The following is a 23,701-nucleotide window of genomic DNA, read 5'->3' on the forward strand; positions in this document are numbered from 1 at the left end:
GTACAGAAACAGATGGACTACAGTCAGTAATTGTAGAACTACAAAGTGCTTCTATATGATAAAATGGACAGTGAGTGTAGAAACAAGGAGGTGGTTTTAATGTTATGGCTGATCAGTGTATGTATGTAGTACATGAAGTATATAGTAACAAATATTGAAAGGAGCTCAGAAATACTTTTTCATGAACTTTGAAGTATAATAAATACCACAAATTCAAGTGTTTTAATACTTTGTCTTCGCTGTAATATTAAAAAACTATAAACGACGCAGGGCGAAACGTTTCCATTCATGGTTTTGTCCCGGTTAATGTGGTTTCCAGTTCCTAACTGGTTTAGTATCGGTTCTCTCGCTCAGCGTGGATCCTGAACAAACATCATTCATTAGAGAAAAAGGTCAACAAGCACGTCGAGGCAATAAAAGGGCCGCAGTGGGCGGCTTGATACGGCTAATTGGCCCAGCGGCTGGATACAAAGGAGCAGAGACTTCTGGGTAATTACCTGAATGTCCTGAGCGGCGGTGTGTGAGCGTGTGGTCGTCCGGTTCCATCAGAGCCGTGCCGGGCCGTAAGTGGGTCCTGCTTAAATAATTAGCCGATCTGCTTTCAGCACGCGCGCCTTCTGAGGATGTGAAGCACCGAAACGCGGGCGCCCGAGCGCCGGTGCCGCCCGAGTGCTGACCTCACCTCCCATAATGCACCACCTCTCGACGCCGTGGCTCGGCGTAATGAGGAGCAGTTAGAGCCGCTCGCACCTCGCTCTCCGATTAATGGAGCTGAGGATTCTGGGCTTATTACAGACATTCAGGACCTCAGACAACTTCCTGTTACACACTAATGTACGTACAGGGCTGGTGGAGCAGGTGGTAGTGTGGGTGCTGCACAGCAACATGGGTTCTGAGGACCTGGGTTCAGTTCCTGTGGGGGCTTCAGGCTGGCTGCTGAGATCGGCTGATCTAAATCACTTCTTGGTGTGAGTGTGTGAGTGAATGGGTGTGTGTGTGTGTGTGTAAATAAATTAATGAATCAAGCCCCACCACTAACTTTGCCACAGTCGGGCCCCTGAGCAAGGCCCCTAACCCTTAATTGATTGAGTGGCATTCTGTAAGTCGCTTTGGATAGTGTGAATTGTAGTGCAGCGATGGCTCGTTGGTTAAAGATACTAGATTAGTGATCAGAACATTGTTGGTTCAAGCCCAACCACCAACATGTTGCCACTGTCGGGCCCCTAAACAAGGCCCTTAACCCTTAATTGCTTGAACGGTATTCGGTATAAATAGTGTGAATTTTAAGCCAATGACGGCTCGTTGGTTAAAGATACTAAATTAATGATCAGAACATTGCTGGTTCAAGCCCCACCAAAAACCCCACCACTGTCGGGCCCCTGAGCAAGGCCCCTAACCCTCAATTGCTTGAATAGTATTCAGTATAAATAGTGTGAATTGTAGTGCAGTGATGGCTCAGTGGTTAAAGGTACTAGATAAGTAATCAGAACGTTGCTTGTTCAAGCCCCTCCACCAACATTTTGCCACTGTCGGGCCCCTGAGCAAGGCCCCTAACCCTCAATTGCTTGAATAGTATTCAGTATAAATAGTGTGAATTGTAGTGCAGTGATGGCTCAGTGGTTAAAGGTACTAGATTAGTGAACAGAACATTGCTGGTTCAAGCCCCACCACCAACACTTTGCCACTGTCGGGCCCCTGACAAAGGCCCTTACCCTCAATTGCTTGAATGGTATTCTATAGGTCTTAGTAAGTGATGGCTTATTGGTTAAAGGTTCTAGATAAGTCATCAGAACATTGTTGGTTCAAGCCCCACCACCAACACTTTGCCACTGTCGGGCCCCTGAGCAAGGCCTCTAACCCTTAATTGCTTGAATAGTATTCTCAACGTCTTAGTAAGTGATGGCTTATTGGTTAAAGGTTCTAGATAAGTCATCAGAACATTGTTGGTTCAAGTCCCACAACCAACCCCACCACTGTCAGGCCCTTGAGCAATGCTCTTACCCTCAATTGCTTGAATGGTATTTGGTATAAATAGTGTGAATTGTAGCGCAGTGATGGCTCAGTGGTTAAAGGTACTAGAGTAGTGATCAGAACATTGCTGGTTCAAGCCCCTCCACCAACCCCATTACTGTCGGGCCTCCGAGCAAGGCCCTTCACTTTAGTAACAAAGCCGCAAACGTAAATAACATGTAATAACACGTAAATGTAAATAACACATTCACTCATTCATTAAAACAAGGAGTTTGGGCGCCCAGGTGGAACTCCTTGGTTCGAAACTCGGCGTTGCCACCGGTTGGCTGGGCACCATCTAGCGGGCATAATTGGCAGTGCCTGCAGCACACACTAGAGTAGTGCTTGGGTGGGATGACCGGACTATGTGGGCGGGGTCTTCAAACGCTGTGTAAGGACCCTGATTGGCAGATAGAAAGGCGCCTGTGCAGAGTGCATGGGTGAGAAAGGGTTCCGCTAAGGGTTGCGCGGGGGTCGGAGGAGGCGTGAGCAGCAATATACCCACCTCGACTGCAATCAGGAAACCACCAGCAGGGGGAGATAAACTGACTACGCTAAACTGGGAGAAAATGCAGAAATACAACAGAAAAAAAAAGCCTGAAGTCGTGAAGCAGGAAAGCTTTTATTGAGCTGCAGAAAAATAACATTTATAATATTTTAATATTTATTTTCAGCTTCATGCTGCACAATGAACTAAAACACGTCCTCCAAACACCAGAACGATGGAAACACTCACTCACTCACTCACCTCACATCATCAGTTCATAAAAATACTGAGAGAAGATCTGAAGCTTCCTCATCACACCGACCGGCACGAGCACGAAGTGAAAAATCCCAGTAAACACACACCAGTACGGGGCGCCTGGGACCAGAGGTTAGCCCTCGAGCACACGTCCGTCAGGGGCCAACACCGAGGGCCCGTACTGATGTTTTCTGGGATGAAAGCAGCAGCGAAATCAGCGCTAACGATAGCACAGTACAGTCCAGAATTAGCATAGATGCTAACAATGCACCAGTCCCTTTCTTTTATCCTCAATATCAGACGGATCCGATCAGCACCGATCTGATAATAAACCCAGAGTGAGATGCTCAGTGGTGTGTGAGGACCGTCTGGCCGAAAATCATCCGGCGTGGTTAAACAGTTTAGCACAGATGCTACGAGGCTAATTGAAGCTAACAGCTAGCTGAGTTCTGATCAACATCACACACGTTCATGTCAGATAAAAGTCCGATCTGAGATCTGAGGTCCAGTCTGATAATCTGATACCAGAGTTCTGTGGTTTAAGACACTTTTGTTACTGAGCAGCATCGATCCTGACAAGATTTCACACACACACACACACTCAGCTACACACACAGCTACACACATACACACACACACAAATACACACTCATACACCTACACACACACCTACAAACACATACACACAACACTTTCACACCTACACAAACACACATACACACACCAACACATACACAGCTACCCACACACAAACATACATCTACACTCGCACACACACACACACACACACACACACACAAACCAACACACGCCGACACACACACATACACACACCTACACTTATACAAACACACATGAACGCATCTGCACACACAAATCTACACACACACACACACTAAGACACATACACACACATGCCTACACACACATATAAATGCACCTCAGACACACACACACATACTAACAAACCTACACACACACACACCTAGATACACACTTAAACACCTACACACATACACACACACACACTCGTGCTCAGACACACCTGAAGCAGGTACATAAACACACTGTGGCTCACTCACACACAGCACAGCTCAGAAGTTTACATACACTCCATTTGGTTTGTTTCTGTGACTGAAGGATCGGAAAACAAAAACACACATTTAATACCTTTATGTGTTTTTGTGGGTTCATTAAAAACCTGAAAAATATGCGACACACCGAATTCTCCTCACTGCTGATGAAACAGCGACTCCTGCTGTCTGGTCCAGGTGCTGCTGTGAGTGGTGGAGGAACACACAGAGCAGAGCATGACCCTCCAGATTTAGAACAACTGTCTGTACGGATCCACGGCAAGTCCTCGATAAGTGTGCATAAACTTCTGACTTAATTGTATGTTTTTGGCACTCGTTATCTCTCCAGCAGCTGAAGTACAGACCGACAGGCACACACGGGTGGCAGCAGTAGGCAGGGGTGTAAAATCCGGACAGTGCAGGTACCATCCAGGCATCAGGTGTGTTGCTTTATGTACGACGTCTGTTTTCATGCAGGATGAGGAGTAATACTGAATATAAAGCTACGCCCGTCAAATCAAACCGAGCGACTTAAAGCTTTAAAGCGTTTGCATTTGTTGGCATTATGGAGGCATCTAGGCTGGCACAGATCGACAGAGTAATAAAAATATATGTTTTATAGATATTTATATTCATTCTAACGCTTAACACACTCTAGAATGTTGAAGTCGCACCCACATGAACTTTGGCTCTTGTGAAGATTCACTATATGTCCGAAAGAATGTAGACACCCCTCTTTCGACTGACTGCACACAAATTCCCACATTCACACTCCAAAACCTTGTGGAAAGCACTTCAAAAGACTGGAGGCTTTTACAGTCACACAGAGGGAAGGAAAGGATATTTACATTCATGTTTATTTATATTAATTTATTATGGTTTTGGAGTAGGACGACTAATAAGCCCATGGTCAGGTGTCCACATACTTTTGGCCATATAGAGTAAGTCAAGCCTGTTCAGAAAGCCCCCTCCCCTCTTCCCGCTAACACTTGGAATCTGATCACAAACACAAACCCATTATGAGCTCTTTAAATTGAAATATAGCTTATCTGTTAAACATACAGGACAGAAACATGTTAGTGAATGCAGCACGGCGGGGTGCGTTCAAAATCACTCATTCCTCTCATTCCAAAACGTTTCAGAATAAAAATATATTATTATTTACAATGTAGGCATATGCTGTTATACACTCCCCCTATTGTTATCAACACTAAGAGACTGTTATAATACCCTTCTATTGTTTTGGCATCATCCAGCTTTGGATATACTCAAATCCCCTGTGCACAGCAACCTCTGCTGATCGTATTTCATTTCTACTGCTGCACACCTCCACCTCCTGGTGGATGATTCTCAGCACTGCAGTGACGCTGACATGGTGCTGGTGTGTTAGTGTGTGTTGTGCTGGTATGAGTGGATCAGACACAGCAGCGCTGCTGGAGTTTTTAAACACCTCACTGTCACTGCTGGACTGAGATTAGTCCACCAACCAAACATATCCAGCCAACAGCGCCCCGTGGGCAGCGTCCTGTGACCACCGATGAAGGTCTAGAAGTTGACCGACTCAAACAGCAGCAGTAGATGAGCGATCGTCTCTGACTTTACATCTACAAGGTGGACCGACTAGGTAGGAGTGTCTAATAGAGTGGACGGTGAGTGGACACAGTGTTTAAAAACTCCAGCAGCACTGCTGTGTCTGATCCATTCGTACCAGCACAACACACACTAACACACCACCACCATGTCAGTGTCACTGCAGTGCTGAGAATGATCCACCACCTAAATAATACCTGCTCTGTGGGGGTCCTGTGGTGGTCCTGACCATTGAAGAACAGGGTGAAAGGGGGAGTAACAAAGTATGTAGAGAAACAGATGGACTACAGTCAGTAATTGTAGAACTACAAAGTGCTTCTATATGGTAAGTGGAGCTGATAAAATGGACAGTGAGTGTAGAAACAAGGAGGTGGTTTTAATGTTATGGCTGATTGGTGTATACTGATTATCAGCACATGCCTACATGTTATAAACAGTTTGGGAGGATTGAAGAGCTCGAGTGATTATAAATCAGTAATTATGATTAATAAACTGAACTTAAACATCCTAAATGCAGAAACACACTCGGTTTCATTCACGATTACTGTTTAAACATAATATATGAATATTTTCCGTCTGATTAGCAGCTCGTCCTGCCGGTCGTGTCCCACCGTTCTCGACGTTTTTCCTCCTCGCGTCGTCAGGTCGTCAGAAAGCTGCTACGTGCTTGAAGGCCGTGAGCAGAACGTCTGTGCAACTTCATTTCAGTTCATTAAGACAAGAGGCTTCAGCATCAAGGCCTGCAGTATCAAATACATGAGCGTTAAAGCCGCCGGACCGCCCCTCGTTCCCTTTGTAGTTTGGACGTACCCCCCATCACCAGTACATCTCAGAGCCCAGATCGAGTCCCTGAGCTGCAGACGGAGCTGATCCTCTCTCCGCTCCTCCTGCGCTTTCGGTCGATGCAGGGACCGATCCGCGCTGTGGGTTTGTGACCGATAATAAAATCAATCCCATAAATCAGGCGATGCAGTTTTCAAGGACCGGCGTCAGAGAGAAATACGACTCTGTCGCGGCGGGAACGTCCCTCGTCCTGAAGTGTGCGTTCTGCATGAGCTCGTCGGGAACTGGGCATGTGCGGATATTCAGACGTGTTTTATTAAAAATATCACAATATTTCACCACAACAAACACTTCAATGTTCAAAACTCTAGTTTTCATCTTTATTGTAAAATTGTATTTTAATACGAACGAATTTTCGGTGCACGGGTGGTGCAGCAGTCGGAGCTTTGGGACTCGTGATTTGGAATCGTAGCAGAGCTGCCGACCTGGCCGGGCGTCCACACAAACACAACTGATCATGTTTGAGTGAGGGAGCGTAGGGACGTCTCGAATCGCTGCTGCTGCGATATGCTCTCTCTGGTGCCAGTCCGGGTGTCTGCGCGATTGGGGGTGGGGAGGTTACATGGAGCATAGCATGGCTCTCCACATGCAATACGACTCACAGTGGTGATCCGGCCGTCCTTAATCAGTTGTAGCCTAGTGATTAAGGTACTGGACTAGTAATCAAAAGGTCACTGGTTCAAGCCCCACCACTGCCAGCTGTTGGGCCCTTGAGGAAGGCCCTTAACCCTCAATTGCTCAGACTGTATGCTGTCACAGTACTGTAAGACGCTTTGGATAAAGGCTAAATGCCGAAAATGTAGATGTAATCAAATGAAGGTTGTGAAAGCGGCAGCGGATTCACAATTGAAAATCGGATATGACTAAATTGTGGAAAAATAAAGTGTTTCTTTTCTGTTACGTACAGGATCACATTCTCAATTCAAATTCAGCTGAATTCAGGCTGAATTATTATTTTTTTATTTAATTTCGAGCTGCTTGTGTGAGCCGCCAGTAGAACAAACGTTCGGCGTTCGTTTCGTACAGTCGTGTCTTCGGACGGAACACCAGGGTCTGAAAATCCATCGGATGATCCTGTGGAGCGAGCGGGTCGGGGTAAACGTCTCTGTTTTTGGTGTGAATTCTTTCAAATTGTTGGAGATTTTCAGCAAATCAAACGTACCTTTAAGTACTACAGATTATCCTTGTGATTGGCTGTGACCGCTGCACTCTAGCGCCACCTATAGTCCGGTCCACTAAGGTGACCGACCACTGAGGCTCATGATGCGCTTCAGAAAACGAAATCTGTGGTCAAGATGGATGAAATGGGGATTCCTTGCGGGTCTGTTTTAATTAGAACGATTTAAATACTCAACTCTATAATACTAGCACACTATCGCCACCTAGAGGACATGCTGTCCCTTATTTTTAAGCGTCTGTATGGAAAGTAAACTTTGTGTCAGTTGATATTGGGACATTGTGTATTGTGTGCTGTGTATGATATTATTATGTAATCATAAACTACAAAATTAACTCCGTTAGGACTATAGTATTAATAATATTTTGAGGGATTGAGGCACTTTTTCCCCTTCACATGGTAAATATCATGATTATATGTGATTATATCATCAGCACATGCCCAGTACAGAGTAAACTCATGCCTGCACTTTATGGACAATCCGAAAATCACGAGCAACCCACTTAGTTTGTTGGTTACGACCACCAGGGGGCGACCATGCACACATTTCTTCGCAGAACATATTACTGAAATGTTACGTACGTGTCCGACGTCTGGACGGAACCAGACAACGGAAACTCCGGATCCAAGCAGAGCGTTCGGGCGTGACGCGTTCAAGGGCTGAAATTATCCAGCAGCTCCGGCGTGAGGTACCCGATGGGCACGGGGGGGCATTTCGAAGGATTTTGGGGTTGGGATGCTGGTGCGGAACTAGGGTTCAGGAGGACGCTGTGCTGCTCGTCCACTTCCTGCACCACAGTGTATTCCGACAGAGGAGGGAACGTGGAAGGTAGGGGGCGCTCTTTTTCTGGCTCGGAAGGAAGAACGTGGTACGGCTGATCTGGATCCGGAGTGGACGGGGATTCGGGGGAAACCTGGCGGGCGGCGCTCTCTGACGAATATCCTCCGTCAGGTTCCACCACGATGAGCTGGACGTGCAGATTATTCTTCTTCTCTCCATGCTTTTCGTCCTTCTTCTTAACCGGCGTGGTGATCTGCTGCTCCGGAGCGAGGACGACGCCCCCTGCAGGCGTGACGTCGCTCACCTGGGCGTAAAAGTCCATGTTGGCCCAATTCTTCCCGCCCTCGCTTCGCATCTCCATGTTGATTTGGGATTCGGAGGTGGGGGTCGAATCGCTCCTGCCGACCAGCGGGTGACGCTCCTCGCGGTCAGTCTCCATCTCCAGCCCCGAGTCGTCGTCGCCTTTGTGGGCGGACCTCAGGCAGTGGGCGGAGCCGTGATGGGCGGGGCCAAGCAGGCGGTGCGTGTCCGAGCTCTCGTCTTTCTCCAGCGCTTCATCCAGGTCGATCTGGATGAACTCCACCCAGGAGTCGTCGGGATACGTGTCGGGTTTGTACATGTGCTGATTGCTGAGCAAGAAATTCAGCTGGTCCAGTTTCCCTTTCTGCAAAACAACATCAGAGTTTTAACCCTTCACCCGCTCACCCTACAGCAGTTTACACCACAGATGGCAGGAGCTTCAGTCACAATGGCTCTTTAATTGGTTTATGTTTTAACACACCAAGCTCAGAGCTTCCGACCTTCCACGACTAAACAAGCTTTATATTTTTACATCCTGATGTATAAGCATAATCTAAACTTTACCTTTAAAATCTCCGGATCGATCCCTTTAATTTTGGGAGCTGGAACAGGAGGCAGCAAAATCACCATTAATCTAAAACACAGACACACAAACACACAGACACGTTTACAGGTGATGTACAGAGTGTAAACACACAAATAAATATCTAGAGCTTTAGAATTAAAACTGACAGTGAGCAATGATTAAATAATATATATAGTGTGTGTAGTGTGTATACAGTGTGTATGTAGTGTGTATATAATGTGTTTGTATTGTGTATATAGTGTTTATGTAGTGTGTATGAGGTGTGTATGAGGTGTGCATATATTGTGTATGTATTATGAATAAAGTGAGTATATAGTGTGTATGTATTGTGTATAAAGTGTGTATGTAGTGCATATGTATTGTGTATGCACTTTGTATAAGGTGTGTATGTAGTGTGTATGAGGTGTGCCAATATTGTGTATGTATTGTGTATACAGTGTGTTTGTATTGTGTATGAGGTGTGTGTATATAGTGTGTGTATGAGATGTGTATGTAGTGTCTATGTGTGTATGTATTGTGTATGCAGTGTGTATGTAGTGTGTATACAGTTTGTATGCAGTGTGTACACAGTGTGTATGTAGTGTGTATGTAGTGTGTGTTTAGTGTCTATGTAGTCTATATTTATTGTGTATATTTATTGTGTCTGTATCTAGTCTGTGTGTATTGTGAATGTAGTGTCTATGCAGTGTGTATGAGCTGTGTATGTAGTCTGCATGCATTGTGTATGTATTGTGAATGTAGTGTCTACATAGTGTGTATGAGGTGTGTATGTACAGTGTATATAGTATGTATGTAGTGTCTATGTAGTCTATATGTATTGTGTAATTATTGTGTATGCAAGGTTTGATTTGTGTATATAGTGTGTATGTAGTGTGTATGAGGTGTGTATGCGGTGTGTATGTAGTGTGTATGTGTGTATGTATTACGTAGAGTATAAGCAGTGTGTATGAGGTGTGTATGAGGTGTGTATATAGTGTGTATGTAGTGTGTATGAGGTGTGTATGTAGTGTGTATGTAGTGTGTATGAGGTGTGTATATAGTGTGTATGTAGTGTGTATGAGGTGTGTATGTAGTGTGTATGTGTGTATGTATTATGAGGAGTATAAGCAGTGTGTATGAGTTGTGTATGAGGTGTGTATATAGTGTGTATGTAGTGTGTATGAGGTGTGTATGTAGTGTGTATGTGTGTATGTATTATGTAGAGTATAAGCAGTGTGTATGAGGTCTGTATGTAGCATGTATTTTGGGGGTGCAGGTTGGTACCTCTGTTGTTGTGAGAGGACGAGGAGGGTGAGGAGGATCAGCAGACTGATCACACTGACGATCAGAACCATCCTTATCGGGAACGTTGATTCAACTGAAACAAGTTAATAAATAAACTGAATAAATAAATAATTTAGAGTACTAAGAGTGTTGAGTTCTACAGTCTGACGGCACCACCATCAACGGCCGTCAGTCATTCAACACTACTCACAGAGAAACGAGTGTACTGAAACGTGGTTGGTGTGTGTAATTGTGGTTAATCTCTAACAGAGACGGGTGATGGTGGTGCGCTCAGACGTTCCAGTCCTTGTGTTAAAACCCCGATCGTACCTGGATTCAGAATCGGCGGTGCCTGTACGAAGATGCTTTCACTGAATTCACCGAAATTCTCAAACGAGGAGAGTTTGGTGCGAACTCTGACCTCGTAGTTATTGTGGGTGTTCAGAGCGTAAATGGACTTCTGGGTACCGCTTTCCAAATCCTGCTACAGAAACACATAAAGACGGGACGTTATTATTAACATGGCATAGATACCAGCGCTGACTGGTTATTGTTCGACGTTTATAATCGATTTATACGCTGTAGGACCAAAAGTATTTGGACAGCCGACCATGAGCTTGTTGGACGTCCCATTTCATCTAAAAAGATGCAAAATATACACTAGGGGGCGCTAATCACTCAGCTGTTTTTGCTCCACCCTAACTAAAAACAATCTGTTCATTTACCCTGACAGTGTTGCATTATAACACAGGAGTCGGTGATAAACTAATTCATTTCAATTTTCGAATAGCCGAGACTTACAGTAGAATAAAAACTCAAAACTTCAGATAGCTGCATGGCTACACGCTATTAGCAATTAGAATCCTTTAGCATGGAGCTACCACTTCTTCTCTTAGCTACGTAAACCAACACTGCTGTTAAAGAGCATCTCTATAATATAATGCTACCACCAGCATATTTTACAGTGGCTGATGTGCATCTACTGATAAGAGAGAGATAAGAGATAAGATAAGACTTTATTGATCCCCTTAGGGAAATTAACTTGTTACAGCAGTATGAAAAACAGAAAGAAATACAACTAAGTAAAAAATATTTCACACATAGTGTGTAGTTATTTACTCTAAAAAAATATCTAAAAATTAATATATACATTAGAAATATGCAAAATATATTAGGTTATTGCACTTATTGTAAATAAATTACATATTGCACTTGTTATTACACCATGAACATGAAAGATTAGGTATGAGTGATATTATTATATATTATTGTTACTGCTGTAACAAGTTAATTTCCCTAAGGGGATCAATAAAGTCTTATCTTGTCTCTTATCTCTCTCTTATCAGTAGATGCACATCAGCCACTGTAAAATATGCTGGTGGTAGCATTATATGCTGGTATATTATTACTGTTGTAAGCTCTGATGGCTGCGGGAATAAAGGACCTGCGGTAGCGCTCCTTCTTACACGGGGTGGAGGAGTCTGGTACTGAAGGAGCTTGTTAGGTCTCCTACAGACTCATGTAGTGGATGTGTGATGATGTCCAGGATGGATGACAGCTTGGCTATCATCCTCCTTTCTCCCACCTCCTCTACAGGTTGGAGAGGACAGTTCAAGACAGAGCTCGCTTTCTTGATCAGCTTGTTCAGTCTTTTTCTGTCTCTCTCCGATATTGCACCACCCCAGCACAAGAATAAGAATCCGACCTGAAAATGTTACTCTGGCCCTGTCAGATCGTCACAGACTCACAACGACCAATCAGAATCAATCGACCGTGCATGCTTTATCGTCCTAACAATACGGTGAAGCGTGATTGGTGTACCTTGTCCCAGTGGGAGGAGTTTTGGACCCGATACTGAACCTCGTACTTCAGGTTCAGCCAGCCCATCTGAGTGTCGGCAGACGGCGGCGGCGTCCAGTGGACCAGAACGTCGAAGTTCAGCCCCGAGCGACTGACGTTCAGCAGAGTCCAGTTCAGGCCGACGGGGGGGTCGGGGTACACTGCACAGAGGGGACAAGGTGAGGTCGAAAAGGTCAAACGGTGTGGCACAGTGGGGTTATACAATCACAGAATGACGTGGTGTCAGTCAGGAATAAAAATTACACTGGTACCTTGTAACTCGACGTCCCCTAAACTCAAAATGTTAAAAACTCGACGCCCTTGGACGAGAAACTTGTAGCTTTAAACTCGACGTGTGTGCGACCGCCGCTTTAACCAGCGCTCGGCTCGGTGCAGTAAAGCGTCATCAAAGTGCGAATATGAGCTGAATCTGCATCAGTGTGGAATAAGAGTCAGATCCAGGGTTACAGCTCCACGTGTATCTGTGTTTATCTGGATTCTCCTCCCTGTTTCACTTTTAAACTTGTGTTACAGCTCCAGCTTCTGAGAAATGGTGAGAATCAGAATCAGCTTCTCCCAGAGTCTAAAACGCTTCTGGTTGAAAATAAAGCTTAATGTGGTTTAATGTAGTAAAAGGAGACAGGAGCACTAAACTTCTCTTAATTATTACTGCTCATAAGTTCCTCCTCCACTAATCCCATTCCTCACTCGCTGTTTTACTACAATAAGTCACGTTAAGTGTTGTGCACCGCCGTCACACTTCATAGGAAATAACGGCACAGCAGCGCAAAAGCAGCTTTGTCGCTTCTCATGTGAATGCGCCGGTACTGAATGGAATACGGTATTCCAAGATCAAGCATCTCCACCAACAATAAAGCAGTAAAACTAAAGTGCAGCTTTTATTATATTTCAGTGTTTTTTATATTATATTTGTGTTATTTTCAGTGTATAAGAGTCAAAAACAACCTCATTATTTACATGAGACTAAAATATATGCAGTCCCACGGGACCACGGACGCATTAACAGGTTCCTTATGGGAAAAAATACCTTGAAACTCAACGCCACTCCCATAACCAACTGACGTTGAGTTTCCCGGTACCAGTGTATTTTTTATTGTTTTTATGGTCCTAAATGTTCCATCAAGAATCAAAACACATTATTTTAGTCCCTAAGTGAAGCGCGTGTTCAGTAAATATGAAGGTATTTGGGATTGTGTGTGTGTGTGTGTGTACCAATGTTCTCCACGGTGAAACATTTGTTGTGGTAGGTGACGTTCTGAGTGGTTGAACGTAGTTCTAGACAGTAAACCGTCCACACGCTGGTGAAGGTCTTGTTGAAGTAACACTCGTTCAGAACCGACGGGGTGTATTCAGGACACTCGTGCCACTCCCCGTGCTGCCCCCTGTAATACACACACACACACGCATACGCACACAAACACACACACACACAAACACACGCACACAAACACACACACACACACACACACACACACACTCTAGGCATTAGAACAATTCAACTCCACTCTAATAACCACACCCACAATTCAACTACACTCTAATAACCACACCCACAATTCAACTACACTCTAATAACCACACCCACAATTCAACTACACTCTAATAACCACACCCACAATTCAACTACACTCTAATAACCACACCCCAATTCAACTACACTCTGTTAACCACACCCACAATTTAACTTCACTCTAATAACCACACCCACAATTCAACTACACTCTAATAACCACACCCACAATTCAACTACACTCTAATAACCACACCCACAATTCAACTACACTCTAATAACCACACCCCAATTCAACTACACTCTGTTAACCACACCCACAATTTAACTTCACTCTAATAACCACACCCACAATTCAACTACACTCTAATAACCACACCCACAATTCAACTACTCTATTAGCCACACCCACAATTTTAACTACAATCTGAAACCCAACCACAATTGAACTACACTCTAATAACCACACCCCAATTCAACTACACTTTGATAGCCACACCCCCAATTTAACTACACCCCTATTTCAACTACACTAATTACCACACCCCCCAATTCAACTACACTTTGATAGCCACACCCCCAATTCAACTACATTTTTTTAGCCACACCCCCCTGGTTTTAATAAACAGGTTATGGGGTATAAATGTCCGGTTACTTTCTGTAGAAGACGCCGAGCGCTCCGGGTTCACTGAGGTTCGACAGCGTGCCGGAGCTCCACCAGCATCGGAACGTCTCCTGCTCCCTGGAACGGCACTCAGTGAAGTGAGGGAGCACCGCCAGCTCTGAAACAGAACGAGAACAAATAGATCCGATTATACAGCAACAGATTAGGGAAGGTCCTTTCCTGTTCCAGGATGACTGAGTCCCTATTAAGACATGAAGAAAAGCTCCGGTGTCCTGCACTGAGCCCTGACCTTAATCCTCTTAACAGCTTCGGAATGAACATCCGTGGGAAGTCACTCTATTGACTGCTGAGCTCTTGGTCAGGTGTCCGAATACTTTTGACCGTACGGTGTATCTGACTGACGTGGGGTGTTGGAGGGTAAACAGTACTGATAAGAGCTCAGTGTGACTTTGCTGCTGTAACTTTTTCAACACTGTAAATCATTCACCAATGAAACAGTGCAACTCTGGAACATCAGGAACATTCCAAACTCCACCACACACCAGGCAGCACACACACACACACACACACACACACACACACACTGTTCGTTCCTCTATAATGAGTCTCTGATTGAGACACGAGTCGAGAACTTCGGTTCATCTGAGGGACTTTAAGCCTGTTCAGAACCGTCGGGGTGTATTCAGGACACTCGTGCCACTCCACCGAGCTGACCCCTGTAATACACACACACACACACACACCCCACACACACACACCCCACACACACACACACACACTCACACACACACACACACACCCCACACACACACACAAGGCCTCAGAAGGATTATTTAATAATACGTTAATACACAATATTAATCAGAACTGCACTCTGATAGCCACGCCCCTAATTCAACTACTCTGATAGCCACACCCCCAATTCAACTACATTCTAATAACCACACCCACAATTCAGCTACACTCTATTCACCACCCCTAATTCAACTACATTCTAATAACCACCCCTAATTCAACTACACTCTATTTACCACACCCCTAATTCAACTACATTCTAATAACCACCCACAATACAACTACACTCTAATAACCACACCCACAATGCAACTACACTCTAATAACCACACCCACAATTCAACTACACTCTATTTACCACCCCTAATTCAACTACATTCTAATAACCACACCCACAATACAACTACATTCTAATAACCACACCCACAATACAACTACACTCTAATAACCACACCCACAATGCAACTACACTCTAATAACCACACCCACAATTCAGCTACACTCTATTCACCACCCCTAATAGGCTCTATGCACGACTGTCTTCCGGGTTCTCGTATACTGGCAGATCAACTTCCGGTATTCATTTGCCGGTCGTCAACAAGCAGATAACGTTAGGCATGGCTCTCTTTTACACTTGTTGTCTTCAAGATTAACCTCGTCTGACAGTGAACGATTTAGACCGACCGACGCATGGTTTGTACTGCTTCTTCTAACAAGCGGGAAAAAGGATTTTAAATGTACAACTCCAGCGACATTGACAAATATGAAGGTAAGTACGTTAGCAAACATTTCCTTAGAACCATGCAAGTAGGGTAGTTGTAAACTGGTTAGTGGTTGTTTTGCTAGACTAGACAAACACTACATCTAGCTTGACAGACCAGTATTAAGATTCATGTTTTAGTTAGCTTTGAAGCATACCATTACAATTTCATTTTTATGCATATTCTGCTTGCACAGTGCCAGGTTAGGCAAGCTTTAAGATAGTGTCAAATCCCATGTATTAATGATGTTCAAACAACAATAAATATATATATGTATGTGTGTTCAATTCCCAGGTGGAGTGGTCCGGGTTCTTTCTGTGTGAGGTTTGCATGTTCTCCCTGTATCTGCGTGGGTTTCCTCCGGCAGCTCCTGTTTCCTCCCACAGTCCATAGACGTGCAAGTGAGGTGAATTGGAGATACAAAATTGTTTGATATTAAAACTTGAACTGATGAATTTTGTGTAATGAGTAACTACCATTTCTGTCATGAATGTAACCAAAGTGTAAAACATGATGTTAAAATCCTAATACAACATAAAACAAACTAAACATATCTGACTGGATATATTAGCAATTTACCCTCAATCTTTTGATTAAGTGTAAAAAGTTTTGTTCACCAATATATGAATGAGTTATCTTTTATTCATTATCAAATGTTATATGTCAGACCATAATAAATTTCCTGTCAATTGATTAATTTGATGTTACAGTATTAACATGTCTTTCTCCAAAAACATATTTGTTGTAAATGCGAGGAGGAACTTTGATTTTTTTATTCTTATGTTTATTACAGCAGGTTATCAAGAATTAAAGTCATTACAGAATTTATCAGTGTCAAGCTGGCAGCAATGGGGTATCAAATATACAGTGCCTTGCAAAAGTATTCAGCCCCCTTGAACTTTTCAACCTTTTGCCACATTTCAGGCTTCAAACATAACGATATGAAATTGTAATTTTTTGTGAAGAATCAACAACAAGTGGGACACAATCGTGAAGTGGAACGAAATTTATTGGATATTTAAAACTTTTTTTAGAAATAAAAAACTAAAAAGTGGGGCGTGCAATATTATTCAGCCCCTTTACTTTCAGTGCAGCAAACTCACTCCAGAAGTTCAGTGAGGATCTCTGAATGATCTAATGTTGACCTAAATGACTGATGGTGATAAATAGAATCCACCTGTGTGTAATCAAGTCTCCGTATAAATGCACCTGCTCTGTGACAGTCTCCGAGTTCTGTTTAAAGCGCAGAGAGCATCATGAAGACCAAGGAACACACCAGGCAGGTCCGAGATACTGTTGTGGAGAAGTTTAAAGCCGGATTTGGATACAAAAAGATTTCCCAAGCTTTAAACATCTCAAGGAGCACTGTGCAAGCGATCATATTGAAATGGAAGGAGTATCAGACCACTGCAAATCTACCAAGACCCGGCCGTCCCCCTAAACTTTCAGCTCAAACAAGGAGAAGACTGATCAGGGATGCAGCCAAGAGGCCCATGATCACTCTGAATGAACTGCAGAGATCTACAGCTGAGGTGGGAGACTCTGTCCATAGGACACAATCAGTCGTACACTGCACAAATCTGGCCTTTATGGAAGAGTGGCAAGAAGAAAGCCATTTCTCAAAGATATCTATAAAAAGTCACCTGGGAGACACACCAAACATGTGGAAGAAGGTGCTCTGGTCAGATGAAACCAAAATCGAACTTTTTGGCCACAATGCAAAACGTTATGTTTGGCGTAAAAGCAACACAGCTCATCACCCTGAACACACCATCCCCACTGTCAAACATGGTGGTGGCAGCATCATGGTTTGGGCCTGCTTTTCTTCAGCAGGGACAGGGAAGATGGTTAAAATTGATGGGAAGATGGATGGAGCCAAATACAGGACCATTCTGGAAGAAAACCTGTTGCAGTCTGCAAAAGACCTGAGACTGGGACGGAGATTTATCTTCCAACAAGACAATGAACCAAAACATAAAGCAAAATCTACAATGGAATGGTTCACAAATAAACGTATCCAGGTGTTAGAATGGCCAAGTCAAAGTCCAGACCTGAATCCCATCGAGAATCTGTGGAAAGAGCTGAAAACTGTTCACAAACGCTCTCCATCCAACCTCACTGAGCTCGAGCTGTTTTGCAAGGAAGAATGGGCAAAAATTTCTGTCTCTCGATGTGCAAAACTGATAGAGACATACCCCAAGCGACTTGCAGCTGTAATCGCAGCAAAAGGTGGCGCTACAAAGTATTAACGCAAGGGGGCTGAATAATATTGCACGCCCCACTTTTCAGGTTTTTATTTCTAAAAAAAGTTTAAAATATCCAATAAATTTCGTTCCACTTCACGATTGTGTCCCACTTGTTGTTGATTCTTCACAAAAAATTACAATTTCATATCGTTATGTTTGAAGCCTGAAATGTGGCAAAAGGTTGAAAAGTTCAAGGGGGCTGAATACTTTTGCAAGGCACTGTATATGCTGTTCAGTTCAAAACCTTGTATCATGTTACAAAAGAGAAAAAAAAAAACGTCCATTTGAAGTTAAATGTAAAAAGATTTTATTTCAAGTCTTTTTAACGCCATTCAAGTGGTCTATTCATTGTGAAATGAATGTTAAACAACTGCCAGATTCACAAAACGTAAGAAACAGCAAAAACTGTTTTACACACTCAATATAGAAGCACTTTGTAGTTCTACAATTACTGACTGTAGTCCATCTGTTTCTCTACATGCTTTGTTAGCCCCCTTTCATGCTGTTCTTCAATGACTCTCCCAGGACCCCCACAGAGCAGGTATTATTTAGGTGGTGGATGATTCTCAGCACTGCAGTGACACGGACATGGTGCTGGTGTGTTAGTGTGTGTTGTGCTGGTATGAGTGGATCAGACACAGCAGCGCTGCTGCAGTTTTTAAACACCTCACTGTCACTGCTGGACTGAGAATCGTCCACCAACCAATAACATCCAGCCAACAGTGCCTCATGGGCAGCGTCCTGTGACCACTGATGGTCTAGAAGATGACCAATTGAAACAGCAGCAATAGATGAGTGATCGTCTCTGACTTTATGCCTACAAGGTGGACCAACAAGGTAGGAGTGTTTAATAGAGTGGACAGTGAGTGGACACGGTGTTTAAAAACTCCAGCAGCACTGCTGTGTCTGATCCACTCATACCAGCACAACACACACTAACACACCACCAGCATGTCATTGTCACTGCAGTGCTGAGAATCATCCACCACCTAAATAATACCTGCTCTGTGGGGGTCCTGGTCATCAAGAACAGAAAGGAGGCTAACAGTATAGAAAGAAACAAATTAACTACAGTTTGTAATTGTAGAACTAATAAAATAATCAAAGAGTGTAGACATAAGAGGTATGTTTACATAATGAAGAGGCTTTTGTTGGCTTTTTATGCTTTTGTTTAAAAACAGAGTATAAACTATAATATATATATTTACAATATTTAAATGTGCACGTTCTTTAAAAAATTACAGTCAAAAACGAATGTTTAGCTCCATCCCTTGACAAGTGGTCCAATCTCACGATACAGTAAACAGCTGATTTATGCTCTGATAGCGATCACTGTGTCAAACAACTTATTCTTTTTAACCCGTCGGATGCAGCGTTCAACATGAACCCTGAGAATGTACCGATCCACCCCGATCTTGTTTTTGAAAACACAAAACCTTCTTACTAATTTTAGAACTCAAACTCGTATATTCGCCGCTATACGACACGTTGTGATTAGAAATTTGCCGGTGTTTATAACAAACCGGAAGCTAGACTGCCCGACTAACGCTAAACGGAAACGCGTCACAGAGCTTGCGTGCATAGAGCCTATTCAACTACACTCTAATAACCACACCCCTAATTCAACTACACTCTAATAACCACACCCACAATGCAACTACACTCTAATAACCACACCCACAATGCAACTACACTCTATTTACCACACCCCTAATTCAACTACACTCTATTTACCACACCCCTAATTCAACTACACTCTATTTACCACACCCCTAATTCAACTACACTCTAATAACCACACCCACAATGCAACTGCACTCTAATAACCACACCCACAATGCAACTACACTCTATTTACCACACCCCTAATTCAACTACACTCTATTTACCACACCCCTAATTCAACTACATTCTAATAACCACACCCACAATGCAACTACACTCTAATAACCACACCCACAATGCAACTACACTCTAATAACCACACCCACAATTCAACTACACTCTAATAACCACACCCACAATGCAACTACACTCTATTTACCACACCCCTAATTCAACTACACTCTATTTACCACACCCCTAATTCAACTACATTCTAATAACCACACCCACAATGCAACTACACTCTAATAACCACACCCACAATGCAACTACACTCTAATAACCACACCCACAATTCAACTACACTCTAATAACCACACCCACAATTCAACTGCACTCTAATAACCACACCCACAATGCAACTACACTCTATTTACCACACCCCTAATTCAACTACACTCTATTTACCACACCCCTAATTCAACTACATTCTAATAACCACACCCACAATGCAACTACACTCTAATAACCACACCCACAATGCAACTACACTCTAATAACCACACCCACAATTCAACTACACTCTAATAACCACACCCACAATGCAACTGCACTCTAATAACCACACCCACAATGCAACTACACTCTATTTACCACACCCCTAATTCAACTACACTCTATTTACCACACCCCTAATTCAACTACATTCTAATAACCACACCCACAATGCAACTACACTCTAATAACCACACCCACAATGCAACTACACTCTAATAACCACACCCACAATTCAACTACACTCTGATAGTCACACCTGGCGTGGAGGTTGGTACCAGACAGGCTGGTAGTAAAAGTAAATCAAAAACTGCTGCCGATCTGCCACAAGTCTCTACAGTTTACTCAGAATGAAAGCAAAAAAGCATCCAGTAAGCAGCAGTTCTGTGCACGAAATGACCTTGCTGAGAAGAGGTCAGAAGTAAATAACCATTTTTAAGGAGCATTTTAAGGAACCTAAGAATTTGGACAGGCCTTTTTCTCGGGAGCGTATGATAACGTCTATGTATAGGACAGACCCATAGAGTCTAATGTCAGCCGAGAACAGGAATCTGAGGCTACAGTGGGGATAGGGTCACCCAAACTGGACTGTCGGTTAGAAAGCTAGCCTGGTCAGATGACTTTTGCTATGAGATGCAAACGGTCGGGTCAGAATTTGGCGTAAACGGCATGATCTTGTAAAAGTGTGGCTCATTCTGCTGGAACCAGTGATCTGTATAATCAGCAAGGCATTTCTGCCAGCAGAACGTGGCTCAGATCAGATCAGACGTGTTCTTCATTCTGATGGATCACGCGGACGATCAGGTGTACAGGCGTTCCTAATAAAGTGGCCACTGTGTCATGGTGTCAGCACCCTGTACTGTATCTTCTGTCTCTGAGCTCAGTGGTGTTGCTGGGGTGGAGGAGTGTGTGTGAGTGTGTGCGAGTGTGTGTGTGTGCGAGTGTGTGTGTGTGCGAGTGTGTGTGTGTGTGAGTGTGTGTGTGTGTGGGGGGGTGTTTAATCCAAACCCGTGCTGTTTTAGTGCGATCATAAATAAAGGGTTTGTTGGAACGATTGATTTTCTCCTTCACTGAGCTGCTCGTCCTCCTGCTGCAGAGTTAATCACGGACCTGCAGAGAGCCGCATCGCCCACTGTACTGCCCACGTACCGCCCCCCCCCCCCCATACACCCCCATTTACACCCCTCCCTTCTATACTCAGCCACACATAAACCTGATGCACCCCAATACACCCCTCCCTCCCATATACAGCTACACATATAACCCCAATACACCCCATATAACCCCAATACACCCCTCCCTCCCATATACAGCTACACATATAACCCCAATACACCCCATATAACCCCAATACACCCCTCCCTCCTATATACAGCTACACATATAACCCCAATACACCCCATATAACCCCAATACACCCCTCTCTTCCATAAACATAGATACAGTGTATCACAAAAGTGAGTACACCCCTCACATTTCTGCAAATATTTCATTATATCTTTTCATGGGACAACACTATAAACATGAAACTTGGATATAATTTAGAGTAGTCAGTGTACAGCTTGTATAGCAGTGTAGATTTACTGTCTTCTGAAAATAACTCAACACACAGCCATTAATGTCTAAATAGCTGGCAACATAAGTGAGTACACCCCACAGTGAACATGTCCAAATTGTGCCCAAATGTGTCGTTGTCCCTCCCTGGTGTCATGTGTCAAGGTCCCAGGTGTAAATGGGGAGCAGGGCTGTTAAATTTGGTGTTTTGGGTACAATTCTCTCATACTGGCCACTGGATATTCAACATGGCACCTCATGGCAAAGAACTCTCTGAGGATGTGAGAAATAGAATTGTTGCTCTCCACAAAGATGGCCTGGGCTATAAGAAGATTGCTAACACCCTGAAACTGAGCTACAGCATGGTGGCCAAGGTCATACAGCGGTTTTCCAGGACAGGTTCCACTCGGAACAGGCTTCGCCAGGGTCGACCAAAGAAGTTGAGTCCACGTGTTCGGCGTCATATCCAGAGGTTGGCTTTAAAAAATAGACACATGAGTGCTGCCAGCATTGCTGCAGAGGTTGAAGACGTGGGAGGTCAGCCTGTCAGTGCTCAGACCATACGCCGCACACTGCATCAACTCGGTCTGCATGGTCGTCATCCCAGAAGGAAGCTGACGCACAAGAAAGCCCGCAAACAGTTTGCTGAAGACAAGCAGTCCAAGAACATGGATTACGGGAATGCCCTGTGGTCTGACGAGACCAAGATAAACTTGTTTGGCTCAGATGGTGTCCAGCATGTGTGGCGGCGCCCTGGTGAGAAGTACCAAGACAACTGTATCTTGCCTACAGTCAAGCATGGTGGTGGTAGCATCATGGTCTTGGGCTGCATGAGTGTTGCTGGCACTGGGGAGCTGCGGTTCATTGAGGGAAACATGAATTCCAACATGTACTGTGACATTCTGAAACAGAGCATGATCCCCTCCCTTCGAAAACTGGGCCTCATGGCAGTTTTCCAACAGAATAACGACCCCAAACACAACCTCCAAGATGACAACTGCCTTGCTGAGGAAGCTGAAGGTAAAGGTGATGGACTAAACCCAATTGAGCACCTGTGGCGCATCCTCAAGTGGAAGGTGGAGGAGTTCAAGGTGTCTAACATCCACCAGCTCCGTGATGTCATCATGGAGGAGTGGAAGAGGATTCCAGTAGCAACCTGTGCAGCTCTGGTGAATTCCATGCCCAGGAGGGTTAAGGCAGTGCTGGATAATAATGGTGGTCACACAAAATATTGACACTTTGGGCACAATTTGGACATGTTCACTGTGGGGTGTACTCACTTATGTTGCCAGCCATTTAGACATTAATGGCTGTGTGTTGAGTTATTTTCAGAAGACAGTAAATCTACACTGCTATACAAGTTCTACACTGACTACTCTAAGTTATATCCAAGTTTTATTTCTATAGTGTTGTCCCATGAAAAGATATAATAAAATATTTGCAGAAATGTGAGGGGTGTACTCACTTTTGTGATACACTGTACATATGCCCCCAATACACCCCCATGTACACCCCTCCCTCCCACAAATAGCCACACATATAACCCCAATACACCCTCTCTTTCTCACACATAACCCCCAGTGAACCCCTATATAAGCTTAATACA

The 23,701-nt window shown here is 43.9% G+C and overlaps 1 protein-coding gene and 1 long non-coding RNA gene across 2 annotated transcripts in view; one reads left to right on the forward strand and one right to left on the reverse strand.

The window, feature by feature from the left end:
- Positions 1-2,613: 2,613 nt before the first annotated feature.
- The window catches only part of ghra (growth hormone receptor a), a 38,293-nt gene continuing 17,205 nt past the window's right edge, over positions 2,614-23,701 (reverse strand). The window contains exons 3-9 of the mRNA XM_062999498.1: positions 14,391-14,517; positions 13,438-13,607; positions 12,187-12,365; positions 10,696-10,849; positions 10,366-10,459; positions 9,081-9,150; positions 2,614-8,880 (exon numbers count right to left, since the gene is read on the reverse strand). Of these exons, the coding sequence (XP_062855568.1) occupies positions 8,089-8,880; positions 9,081-9,150; positions 10,366-10,459; positions 10,696-10,849; positions 12,187-12,365; positions 13,438-13,607; positions 14,391-14,517 (1,586 nt within the window). The 3' untranslated portion in view covers positions 2,614-8,088. The remainder of the gene's footprint in view (positions 8,881-9,080; positions 9,151-10,365; positions 10,460-10,695; positions 10,850-12,186; positions 12,366-13,437; positions 13,608-14,390; positions 14,518-23,701) is intronic.
- Positions 15,682-16,609, forward strand: LOC134318601 (uncharacterized). Its single transcript, XR_010013394.1, has 2 exons — positions 15,682-15,924; positions 16,211-16,609. It is a non-coding gene; the product is annotated as an uncharacterized LOC134318601 (long non-coding RNA).

This window comes from Trichomycterus rosablanca, chromosome 7 (genome assembly GCF_030014385.1).
Source record: "Trichomycterus rosablanca isolate fTriRos1 chromosome 7, fTriRos1.hap1, whole genome shotgun sequence".
NCBI lineage: Eukaryota > Metazoa > Chordata > Actinopteri > Siluriformes > Trichomycteridae > Trichomycterus > Trichomycterus rosablanca.